The sequence below is a fragment of the Podarcis melisellensis genome (assembly GCF_964234715.1).
Source record: "Podarcis melisellensis genome assembly, chromosome: 2".
Lineage (NCBI taxonomy): Eukaryota > Metazoa > Chordata > Lepidosauria > Squamata > Lacertidae > Podarcis > Podarcis melisellensis.
In genome coordinates, this window is record NC_138529.1 from 21,122,960 (window position 1) to 21,135,408 (window position 12,449).

The window sequence follows — 12,449 nt, forward strand, 5'->3', positions numbered from 1 at the left end:
TGAGGTATGTGAGATTGGCTCCCAGTGAAGCATTTTTACACACACACAACAAACACGTACCTGGGAGTTGGTCCCATTGAACTCAATGGTGCTTGCTTATGAGTGGACATACATATAGGACTGAGTTGTTAACGTATTGATAATTTATGACTTGGAGCCAAACAAAGACATGAAATGAATCTATTGAAAGTGTTGAAAGAGGTGATGTGAGGCGATGTAATAGTTCTGTTTATGGTGTTGGGTCTGTGAGGGTTTCGTTCATTCAGGTTATCAAGCGATGAATATACATTAGTCAACTAGCCGTTACTTGAGTTGCTCACCTGAAACCAAGATGGAGCAGGTGAGAAACATAAATCATTACACATTAAATAAATAGCCATCACCAACTATGCCCATGTTCTAAGTAATGCATCCTTGCCCTATAAAACATATATAAAATCATACCCTTTCATGCATAAAGCTACCACCTAAAAACTCAAGTTTATAGGCCATATTCTCAAATGCCTGTTGTTTTACTATAGGTACAGATTGATGGTGTATACGGAATTTGTCCCTGATATTGAACTGGTTGTTCATGTTTTACACCGTGCCATCTTTGGGACCTTTGATTCTAACTTTCCTTGCATATTCTGTTTATGACATTCTGTAAATGTTGACATTTTGGGGTCAATATATTTTGCAAAATAAAAACAAGTAGATGTGGTAGTTACACGTGAAAACAAAACAAAAATTGTATGTGATATGTGTGCATATTTTATGGGGCAAAAGGAAATATTTTTGAAGCTAATTTCAGAAATGATTTGAGACATGCCACTGAGCCACAAATAAATTTTATTTAAAATTATTTTATTTATTCTATTTGTAGGGAATGGTTCAGTTATTGCGATAACTCTGAAGCCTTCAGATCATCTTCTTGTGCATGTGACACAGAGCCAGTGTAACTATTCTCGTCTGCTAAATGATTATAACTGTGTCTGACACATCTGCAGTGTCATCTAAAGTCAGGAAGGCTCAACCCATGATGTTGTCTATGTTAAATCTTATTGTGGTACTTACAATCATATATAAAGCAACATACCGTAGGTTGTTGTAGTCTAGGAACCATACAGCCATAAAATATCTGAGTCGTCATGTCTGCATTCACTCTCAGCAACCACATAATATTGGAGCTATATTTGTCAGAGATAAGCTTTTGCCACTGCAATACCGTTTACATACACTGCTGTTACCAGTAGCCAACAAGTGGTGTAGCCAACAAGACTATCCTGCATGCTTGTAAACTCATGTCACCACTGCAGTTTGTACACCTAGATCCTATGCACTGATTTACTGGTCTAGTAAGTTTTTGAACAGTTTTCCTAGGAGCATGAGAAGACAGCTTACCATCTTGTTCTGAAAGACAGCCTGTCTGCAAGAGCCTTGTGTTCAAGCCCTGGATTGCCAACCATTAACCTGGGGTGGTTAAATTTTGGGGGGGCCAAGGGTTGCACTGACACATGAATCATGATCAACCCTCCAGGGGCTGCATATCAAAATGGGCATGGCCAAAGTGTAACAATGGGTGCAGCAACAGCAGTTCTCAAGGCTGTTTTCAGAAGACTTTCTGGTCAGTTGTTCTATGCTATTTTCAATCATTTAAGTTTTGAAAAGGTTTTGTTGTTGCTGTTAAAGGACAAATTTCCAGGGGGTCTTGCAGGCACATAAATATTTTTGGCACTACAGTGGAGCGCCTACAGGAGCAGTCAGCAATCCCCCAACCAGTGGCGTAGTGTGGGTTGTCAGCACCCGGGGCAAGGCAAGTAATTTGCGCCCCCTAACCCTGACCCTAACCCCTGCACCCCCCACGCTACGCCACTGCCCCCAACCCCAACAATGATCAGGGATGATGGAAGTTGTAATGCAACATCTGGAGGGCATCATGTTGGCTATCCTTGTTTTAGACATATACCCAACAGGACTAGTCTAGCAGTCTATGCCTTCGGCCAGATTTTGGTTTTTCAAATTTCAGCAGTGCCATGTGAGGCCAAAATTCTGCGCCCCCTGCCTTTTTTGCATGTGCACGTCATAGTTTCAATGTCCTGCGGTGCCCCGCTTGACTCAGTGCCCAGTGTGGGGAAAAACAGTAGTGCTGCCCTAAATCTGCCTCCGCCATGGCACATGCCTTAGAACTGTCTCCAAAATACATACTGTGAGTGAACCATTTTCCTTAGCATAATTCTGGAGGGTTGCAGGCAGCCTGGAAGCACAGCCTGAGTGCTTGGCTAACAGGTAGCACCTTTGATTACACAAAATTAGGTGGCTTCAGTCATAGGCGTAGCCAGGATTTATGTTTGGGGAACCGAGCTATCTGCGATGTGATTGGTCAGTGAAGTATTTGTTGTAAACAAAAACTGCTCCCTTTCCCTTATGGAGTACACAAGAGCCCTTATAGAGTCCTTTGTAAGTACTCCATCGGTAGGAGAAAATAACAGAGACCAACCGGAGAACCTAGCAGTTTTAAAGCACGTCAAAGTGCAAGTAGATAATTTGGTACGGCTCCAGTGGGAAGGTAAACTGCGTTTCCGTGTGCTGCTCCGGTTCACCAGAAGTCATGCTGGCCACATGACCTGGAAGCTGTACGCTGGCTCCCTCAGCCAATAAAGCGAGATGAGCGCCGCAACCCCAGAGTCGGCCACGACTGGACCTAATGGTCAGGGGTCCCTTTACCTTTAACCAGAGAATATTGAGAAGCAAAGCAGCTGGTAAGCCTGATCTTTATTAAAGTTGTTGCAACAGGGTGCTCCCCTACACACCGGGGGGGGGGGAGGGACCCAGGACAAAGGTGTGCAAGCCCTTTTATATAGACTTTTGAACTGCCCACCCTGTAGCTCAAGACCACCCCTCCATACATCATACATACATCACAGAAGCGGTGTAGCCCAAGACCACCCCCAAAATACATCATACTACATCAGAGAAGGGGCGGACTACAACAGAAATCAGTGAGTTGTTTTTATCCTCTCTGCCAGGTTACCTGATTGGATTACCTGGGCATCCTGGCCACTCTCTTGTTATAATAACTACTCAATTATTGAATCCAGGCCACAGGCTCACCTTATCCATATCTTAACTGTGCCCTTGAGACAGGCTTTGTGAGCAAAAAGACAACGGGGAGGCTCCCCATTTCCTTCAACCTTCCAGAGAAATAATTGAGGTCATTTTGGGAGAGAGAAAATGGTTTCGGGACTTTTCTGTGGGTTTCAGACATGTGGTTTACATATTTGTATGTGTGTACTTGGTACATTTAGTCATGTTGGCCACATGACCTAGATGCTGTACGCCGGCTCCCTCAGCCAATAAAGTGAGATGAGCGCCGCAACCCCAGAGTCGGCCACGACTGGACCTAATGGTCAGGGGTCCCTTTACCTTTATTTTATATACATGTATATAAGACCTTAAAATTCTTATAACATATTTTTTTTATTTACTTGATTTAGGGGAGGCAGCTGACCCCCCTGGCTACACGCCCATGGTTTCAGAAAAAAAGAATAATAATGTTGCTACAAGTCTTCAGTGCAATAAAACCAGAATCTTATAAAATTAATGAAGTCACTAAAGTAGTTGAAATGTAAGCAGAAAACAAAACAAAACAAAATGGCTAGGCCCTGTTTTTCGCATGACGACATCATGACCATGTGCTTCGCGAAAGAGAGAAGAGTGCCGCGTCTTCCTGCATGCGCTACCCCGCAAGACGAGAAAGAGGAAAGAACTACAATTCCCGGCATGCATCTTTGCAGCTCAAACAAGAACGTTCGCCCTTACACCTCATCCGATGCATCCTGGGAAACATCCGGGTCTTTTTACGAACCACTTCATCATTAAAAAAAAATCATTCCGCAGAGTGGGCAAAGGGAATATAATCCCATTTTTTAAAAAGGCCCAGAGTCGGGACTGAGCGAGGAGAAGCCCAACATCATTGCTTTCTCTGTTCCTAGGATACGAAACACTCTGGTGGGTTACCTCCCCCCGGCTCCTTAACCCGTTCTTTGAAAATCTCTTTTTTAACCGTGGGCGGAAATGAGGTGAAGCATTTCCGCCTCGCGGAGGGATAGCTATATAAGGATCGCAGGGCGGCCGCCGGATCCTCTTTCGCCTCTTCTTGAGCGCCGAAATGGTGGGTAGAGTTGCGCGTGTGGCTCCGCGGGGCCGGAGAAAGGGGAATGGAGGCCAAAGCCCTGAGTTTGAGAGGGCGGGAGCGGGAAGAACGAGATAGATAGGGATTTGAATGGGTTTGGTGGTGGGGCTGCCATCCTGTTCCCCTTTAACGGCTTGGAGTTAACGGCTCCGGGTCACCCTCTCGGCCCTCAAACGCCTCAACATTCCTCAAGTATCCTCCCCCCACCTTACGGGCTCCAATTGGTACAGCCCGTCTCCCCCCTTTTTCCTGCTCCCTTGGCGCGGGCTTCCCTCTCGTGACGGGCCCATCCTCCGTGCACATGATTGCCTGCAGGGCAGCCCGCTTCCCTCTAGCTTGGGGGGGCGGGGAGCAGCTTGAATAAAATACAGTGGTACCTCTGGTTACGTACTTAATTCGTTCCGGAGGTCCGTTCTTAACCTGAAACTGTTCTTAATCTGAAGCACCACTTCAGCTAATGGGGCCTCCTGCTGCTGCCGGGGCACGATTTCTGTTCTCATCCTGAAGCAGAGTTCTTAACCTGAAGCACTATTTCTGGCTTAGCCGAGTCTATAACCTGAAGCGTATGTAACCCGAGGTACCACTGTATTGGGTGGGGTGGGGGGCAGGTAAGCCCCGCCCCAAGTAATCTTATCACATTGACACAATGCACGCACACCTTTTGAATGGCAATGGCCATCAACTTGGGGGCATTGGCTCCCTCTCATATTTTATTGGGGGAGCCAAAAAGCCCCCTAGGAGTTGGCTCCTGTGCTCGCTAGTGAGCTTCTGGGTTTATCGTGCTTTTAATATTCTGTTGGTAGCCACCCAGAGTGGCTGGCGAAACCCAGCTAGATGGGCGGGGTATAAATAATAGATTATTATCATTAATGTTCCCCTGGGAACATGAGGATTCCCTTCCTTTCCATGAAGAGCGAGAGAGGATTGGTGCTTGAAAACATTCACATTCTGCCCTGGCCGCCTCTTGTTCAGTTCTCTCAGACTTCGGCTCGCAGAATGAAAGATTTAATACTGAACTGAAAAGGCGCGATTTAAAGAATGTAAAAGGGGGCGGGAGATGTCACTGGCGCCTGGGAGAGCTCAAATGATGCACTTGAAGACACCTTGCAGACACAAAGCAGGCCCCTGGGTTTGGTCTGCACTTAAATGGGATACTGCCAGGGAATTGCTTGTATGCTTCCTGGAGTCCCATGATGAAAGGCAGGGTGTAAATATACATAAATAACTAGAACTCGCAAAAAAATGCCTTGGTGTGGCTCTAGGAGGTGAGTGGCAGTGAGCATAGTGCATACACATTTCACTGGTAAAAATAGTGTTATGACACCTCTGGTTCTTTGAACACCTCAGTCTCTGCCATTATACTGAAAGTTCAAGTCACCCTGCTGCATGTGAATAGGCAGTGGTAGTGTGGAAAGGGGGGAGCAAGGAATTGCTAACCTTTACAGATGTGTTTATCTTTCTGTCACCTAGTTTTGTTGGGTTTCTGGGGGGTGAATACCAAACATTTAAAAAAGTGTCACTGGAATCACTTTAAATCCCAGCCTGTAACAAGAAACCCATTTTATTTTTTAGTTACTTAAAGTTCCTTTTTCACAAACCAAACAAACTAAAACTTAAAGAAGCAAAAATACTGCATGGTGGCATTGGCCCTCACTTAGAATGGAGTGTGTACTGATCTCAGAGAGCATTCCAATTTCAAATATTCTGATTATTTCTGCTTTTAGTTAAGCCATTTTTATTCATTGGGGAGGTTAGCTGCCCCACTCCTGGCTATGCCCATGATTTAAGCTAGTAGCTGTCACCATATATCGTAATAAACCAGAAGCCAGTGCTGTTGAAGCTCACAGGTGAGGACATTATGGTACTTAAATCCATTAGCTTTGTTTGACACCATCAACAGCTTATCAGAGGTATACTTACTCGTTAATTATGGTGTGAATTTGGGTGATTTTAGGGATCTCTGCTTTTATTTCTGGCTTAGGCAAACTGCCCTCCAGATGTTTTGGGACTACAGCTCCCATCATCCCTAGCTAACAGGAGAAATGGTCAGGGATGATGGGAATTGTAGTCCCAAAGCATCTGGAGGGCCGGGTTTGCCTATGCCTGTTTTCTTTGCTGCAAAGTTTCCTTGCCTATCTCTGGAGCTGATGCTTACTAGAGATGCCCAAGTGAGAGGTATTTGGAATATACTGCTCAGTATTGAGAAGTGCTTTTCCTGTGTTCTGTAGTGCTATGTTTGTTCTCCAATACCTTAATATTTATAAATTTCTGTCCCTTTAAACAGACCAAGAAGAGAAGGAATAACGGCCGTGCCAAGAAGGGCCGGGGACATGTCCAGCCTATTCGCTGTACCAACTGTGCCCGCTGCGTCCCCAAGGACAAGGCCATTAAGAAGTTTGTCATCCGAAACATAGTAGAAGCAGCCGCAGTCCGAGATATCTCGGAAGCAAGTGTGTTTGACTGTAAGTATCTTATGTCTCCTCCATATGCTATTTCTGGTTTACCAGTATTCATAAAGTTTGAGAAGGGTGGAATGAAGACTGATTTCTTTGTGTAAAAACAGAAATCAAATCCCATTATGACTCTTAACTGAAGTGTGTTATATGCTTAGTGTGCTTTGTTCTGTCAGAATAAACATGAGATATACATCTCTTGAAAGTTTAAGCTCCTCAATATTTTTCTTTTAAAATATTATTTTATATGCTGGTTTTCTTTTGGAAAATTCAGAGCCCATTAATGAGCCTAACCGGCAGTACTCCATCCATTGGAAGACTTCTGAAGCTTTTCACGGGTGCTATATAAGAACTGGATTTTGCCTTTCTATAGTGCAAAAGTTGCATGCCTGTGTACTTAACTCTGTTGCTTCTTCCTTTCTCTCCAGCATATGTGCTGCCCAAACTCTATGTGAAGCTTCACTATTGTGTTAGCTGTGCCATCCACAGCAAGGTGGTGAGGAACCGTTCCCGTGAGGCCCGGAAGGACCGTACCCCTCCACCCCGGTTCAGGCCTGCTGTAAGTGTGTTGTCTTAAAGTTGTTCTTAAAGTTATGCACTTCAAAACCTCCTAGCTGGTGAGGCACCATCAGCATTGAAATGTCCCTTTGCACTAAGATATTGCATTATTATGTAACGAAATGTCCCGAGCATAAAAATGGAGCGCTTTCCTTCCTGTGATACCCTGTTCTAAAAAAGCATAGGGTTATTGTGTGTGTGCTTTTTCTGAGGTTCTTCATTTAAGTCCTTTTATACCAGCTGGCATCCTTTCCCAGTATTTTTGTGTGGCTTACAGTAGAGATTTGCACACTTTGTATTGAGCGCCAATGAAAAGCTACACGGGGAAGAGGTTGGAAATAATACGGAATACAGGCACCAGAATGTTGCAGGAATAATTGCATCACCGGGTTCTTACTGAACCTTATAGCGGTTCTCAACCTGTGGGTCCCCAGAGGTTGTTGGACTACAACTCCCATCATCCCTGAGCTCTGGCCTTGCTAGGGGTGATGGGAGTTGTAGTTCAACAACATCTGGGGACCCACAGGTTGAGAAAGGCTGTTATAGAGCCACAGTCTGCCCCAGGAGGCAGCTGCATTGCAGCTCCTACAGTGCCACCTGTGTACATGGTGATGTATAGTGACATAAGCCAGGATTCATTAAAATGCCTAATCTTAAATGTCGAAGATTACATCAAAAAGGCAAGGCCAGCTCCCCTGACTGCATTGTTCATTTGTTGCAACTCACCTGTATCAAATTGGTCTTGTGATGACAATTGAGTAATGTCTTGCTTTAGATAACTGTCAAAATTAAATGACTGTCCCCTAACACAACCTTTCTTTTTTCCCCCCCAGGGTGCTGCACCAAGACCACCCCCTAAGCCTATGTAAAGAGATGGTTTGAATGATGCCAGTTTTTACTATTGACACAATAAATTTACAGCTGGTCTTTATGCGTTATTGGGCTAGAGTGTTGTTGTGTTGTTTTTAAAGGGCTGGACTTGTTGTTAGCTGTTATTTAGGCATACTGACTGTGGAACTTAGAAATCTGTATGTTTAGAAGTATGTAGAGTGCAATTTGTATTGGTAGTCCTCACGTTTGTAGGCAGGACTGAAGTAATTGGAAATGTGTTCAATGTTTAGAAGCCAAGAATGCCATGTGACGTGTTTTCACTGGTGAGAGCATTCCTTGTTCCCCCCCTCCCCATCATTTGTGGGTGACCTTCTTGGGGAGTTTCCAGGAAGATTCCCTCCCTGCAAATTAGGGTTCAGAAAAAGATAAAACACGCTTTTTCAAGCTAATTGCTGGTGGGTGGAAAGAGAGTGGCCGCATGGCAGGGGGGCGGGGTGTACTTGCCTCTGTGATTGTGTGTGTGTGTGTGTGTGTGTGTGTGTGTGTGTGTGTGTGTTTGTAGCTCAGAACAGTTCCTTGTGTTTCCAAATTTGCCCACAGCCACAAAATGGTTAACAAGAGCTAAACAAACTGAATAGGTTTGGTGGAGGGCAATAAAGATGTGGTCAGCTGTATTGGAAAAAGGTTGTATGAGGTAAGGAACTGGGTGGGTGTGGGTGTAAGCAGATAGTACTCATCAGGCACTTTAAGGACTGTCATAGAAGCTAGCAAAGACTTGTTACTTTGTGCTCCAGAGAGCTAGGCTAAATGTAGTGGTGTATCTTCAAGCAGGGGCTGGACGGATGTGTATTGTGGATGCTTTAGTTTCAGATTTCATAGATCAAGCGGTGGATTGGATCAATTGATGCACAAAGCACCTCCAACTTTGTTTCTACTCAGTTTGCACTTGTGTGGGCCTGCACACTGGAAATGAACTCTTGATGTGTCCTCACACTGACCAGTAACTACTTCTGGAAGTAGCTAGGGCCTGGGAGAAGCAGTACATTGTGTTCCTTTTTTATGCTTCTCAGATATAGCTGTATTATAACAGCTTTTGGAGGATTCAAACTTGCCCACCTCTAATACAAAAAGTTTACTTGATCGCATTCATAGTTGGGCTGAGTGGAATTCCACTCATGTAATGCTCCACTGGAGTTAAGCAGGGTTTTTCCTTCTTTTGACAGTTCCTTAAAAGGCTGCTCTGGCTCGGGGGGGGGGGGTTGAGGGATCCTTCCCAACAGCATGTGAGGTGATGCTGAAGGCTATAGAGGAAAGAGGAATACAGGAGAAACAACAACTACCGCTTCGTCTAGCAGAAGTCTTCCCTTGATCAAAGCTATTTCAGCAAATAGAAGGAGCCCCTTTTAGCAGAAGGAAGAGTAAATGCAACCCAATATAAAGAAAAGAACATTTAGGCTGCAAACCTGAACCCGCTTACCTGGGAGTAAGCTTCATTGAGCTTGAAGGCTTTCCTAGACATGAATTATTTTGCTAGTTTTTGATGTTCTTTTACAAAGTCGCCATAGTCCTTAAGTGGAAGAGCAAGTACTACTTCCAATTGGATGTTTGTCAAACTAATGCCCAGTGCAAATGTACTGTAGGTGAATCATGCCTGCCCATGGCAGTCTGGAGCAAGGCCTCTTACCTTGCATTTCAGCATCGCTTGTTTACATCATGAATCTAATTGAAGGTTTCTCTTGGAAGACCAATTTGCCTTGCAAAAATAGGGGTGGACATGGTCTGGGTTGCATTCTTTGTTAATGATGTGGCTTATATATATACATGACAACATGATGATCCAATCTGGGTCATAATTCTTGTGTTTGGCCTTAACCCTCTCTGCATTCATTGAGCATAGCAGAACCTTGGTTTAATCCACAATCACCAGGATGTGGATTTCTAGGTCAGAACTCCCACTATGACTGGTGAAAGTACTGCAAGGTAGTACTGTGTTTAAGATGGTTTGGAAACCATTCTCCAAGCCACACAGATGTACTTCCTGGTTTATGATAACTCGTTCAAAAGATGTGACTCCCACCCCCTGGCACTGATGGGGAAGGGGCTGGAGGAGACAGAAGAGGAAGAGGAATATCTGTCGCATGCATACAAGTTTGACGTGCCAGTGGAGCTTTGTTGGAGGCAGCCCAAAAGAAAATGCCCCTATATAAAAGTAAGTAACCCCCATACACCACAGGCCCCATACACTTTGGTGAACTCTGGGGAGACGATTCCACAGGTAGAGCCCCCAGTGGCACAATGAGTTGGTGAGTCTTGCTGTTAACCAGAAGGTTGGTGGTTCGAGCACACTCTGGGATCGCTGTGCTTCAGGTACTGGGGTCCTTGGCTGTTTTGCAGCTTTATAGGTTAAAATGAGCCCATTGAATGGAGCCCTGGTATGTACTGTCAGGCAAGGCAAAAGACCAACTTACTACATTTAAAATGCCTGCTCCCTTTTAGCAACCCCGCTGTGACTTCTGGCAACTCCTTCAGCCAAGCTGGTGCCAAACGTATTGCTGTGCCTTCCTTTGGACCATAACAACGCAAAGAAGTTGTTTGACTCACTTAAAATTATGACAGCCACATTCTGGACCAATTGTAATACAGTATCCGCTCAATAGCAGCCATTATAGAGTCTGTTGCAGTCATCAAATCTGAATATGAAGAAGATGCAAATTTCCTGGTTTGGGTGTTTTATTTCTCATGTAGTTCCTGCTAGTAGGCACAGGGTGGCAGCAGAGGGCAGCTCTAGATGCTTACCTCTCCTAATACTGTGCATCATTCCAAATCCATAACAATATGAAACGGTGATTATTTTTATTAGATAATGCATCTCTGGCTTTCTAACTGCTTTGTATCAGAACACATGGAGGAAGATTGAAGAAATAGTGGGGAGGATATTAGAAAAAGATTGCAAACAGTTTAGGGAGGACAGGATTAAATTAGAGGTCCCCTGAAGCCTATGAGATCAAGGCCCTGCAGAGATTGGAAGTAACCAGGTAACAATTAGATGTTCTGATGTCAAAATAGTCAAGGTATATTTAATTGAACTGTTTTATTATGTTGACGTGTTTCTCACTTTGGGATTGTGTGAACAATGAAGAGTTTATAATCAAACTTAACATATTACAGGCCAAGAAATGACCTGAGGCCCTAATTAGATCAACAGAAACTCCCCTCCCCTTTGGTGTCGCCTATTTCCTGTGTTATTCACCCTCTCAGTTGGGTGGAGGGAAATTTGTGGCTAAAGCCCAGCAATGCCTAAAGGCAGGCTGAGTAGCCGCCATGTTGAGTTTCTCACCTGTGGCTCATCTTGGGCAGGACTTTGAGCTGACTTGGATAGGAACTCTGCTGCACTTGAGATGTTCTAATCTCGAGGTAGGATTTGGTCATTTAAGAACTCAAGTTTTAAGCAGGTTGAAAGTCACTTGCATGGTTCCTGTATATTTCCTCAACAACTCTGTTGGGGCAGTTTGGATCAGAGCTAGAGTAGAGGAGTGGGATGTTTTAACTAGTGATGATAAACCTGTAACCTTCCAGTTGTTTCTGGATTCCCAACTTTTGCCAGCCTTAAAGAGAGTTACACGACAGTGGGAGGAGATCACACATCACAGCTATATGTCCTGGTCCAAATTGGGTAGTAGAGCACTTAAAGGTCAAATCTGATTGGATCCTGTGGTGATTTATATCCTTGCTTAAAATGAAAGAGTTACGGTCTCTAAAAACTGCTATATTTGATATATTCAGTAACGTTGCAAACAGTCATTATGACTTCTTTGCCCCAACAACCTCAGCGGACCACACATTCACACCCTTCCACCAGACAAGAGACTAACCCAACACCTTGTATACTCTCATTTCAAGACTTGCAAGTTGCAGACTTTAGGCTCCAGCATCATGCTTCCTCTTCAATGCACATGCACACAGCTCGCTCACTTTTTTGTGACATTCTAGTGAAGGTGCCACACTGGCACCTATGACTCTGAACACCGAAGGGGTTTTGTTGATTATGGAATACTGTGCTTCAGAAGGGTAATAATGTTTTGCCATTTTAAAAAATTAACTTTGAAGATCGCATGAAGCATAAGGGGAATTCAATCAGAAAAAGGGCTGCATGGGGGAAATGCTGCTTACTTGGTGCCCCTTCGTGCCTTGTATCCTTGGCCTATGGCCCATTCTTCCATAGGGCCTGCTTGGCTCAGAAGCTGCCAATAGACAGATCCTGCCCCAGGGCTGCTGCCTTCAGCACATCAGCCCCCATCAGTTGTTTTTTAACTGAGGCTGGGAGGCCCTGTTTGCAGCGAGTGCCCATGAATTCTGCTTTCTTCTGACACTTATCTCTGATCTCATTTCCTCCCACTCCTCTCCTGACTGCAACCATTGTTCTCAGCGCCCAC

General features: G+C 44.5%; 1 protein-coding gene across 1 annotated transcript; it reads left to right on the forward strand.

The window, feature by feature from the left end:
- The first annotated feature begins 3,997 nt into the window (after positions 1-3,997).
- Positions 3,998-8,116, forward strand: RPS26 (ribosomal protein S26). The gene is made up of 4 exons (XM_081899061.1): positions 3,998-4,153; positions 6,459-6,636; positions 7,056-7,186; positions 8,019-8,116. Exons 1-4 carry the CDS (start codon positions 4,151-4,153, stop codon positions 8,052-8,054), a joined length of 348 nt encoding a protein of 115 aa, XP_081755187.1. The 5' UTR covers positions 3,998-4,150; the 3' UTR covers positions 8,055-8,116.
- The last annotated feature ends 4,333 nt before the right edge of the window (positions 8,117-12,449 follow it).

Bases quoted from the DNA above. Each gene is read 5' to 3' on its own strand.
- RPS26 (XM_081899061.1), top strand. The intron at 6,637-7,055 runs GTAAGTATCTTA...CTTTCTCTCCAG, and splicing joins GGAAGCAAGTGTGTTTGACT to CATATGTGCTGCCCAAACTC. The intron at 7,187-8,018 runs GTAAGTGTGTTG...TTTCCCCCCCAG, and splicing joins CACCCCGGTTCAGGCCTGCT to GGTGCTGCACCAAGACCACC.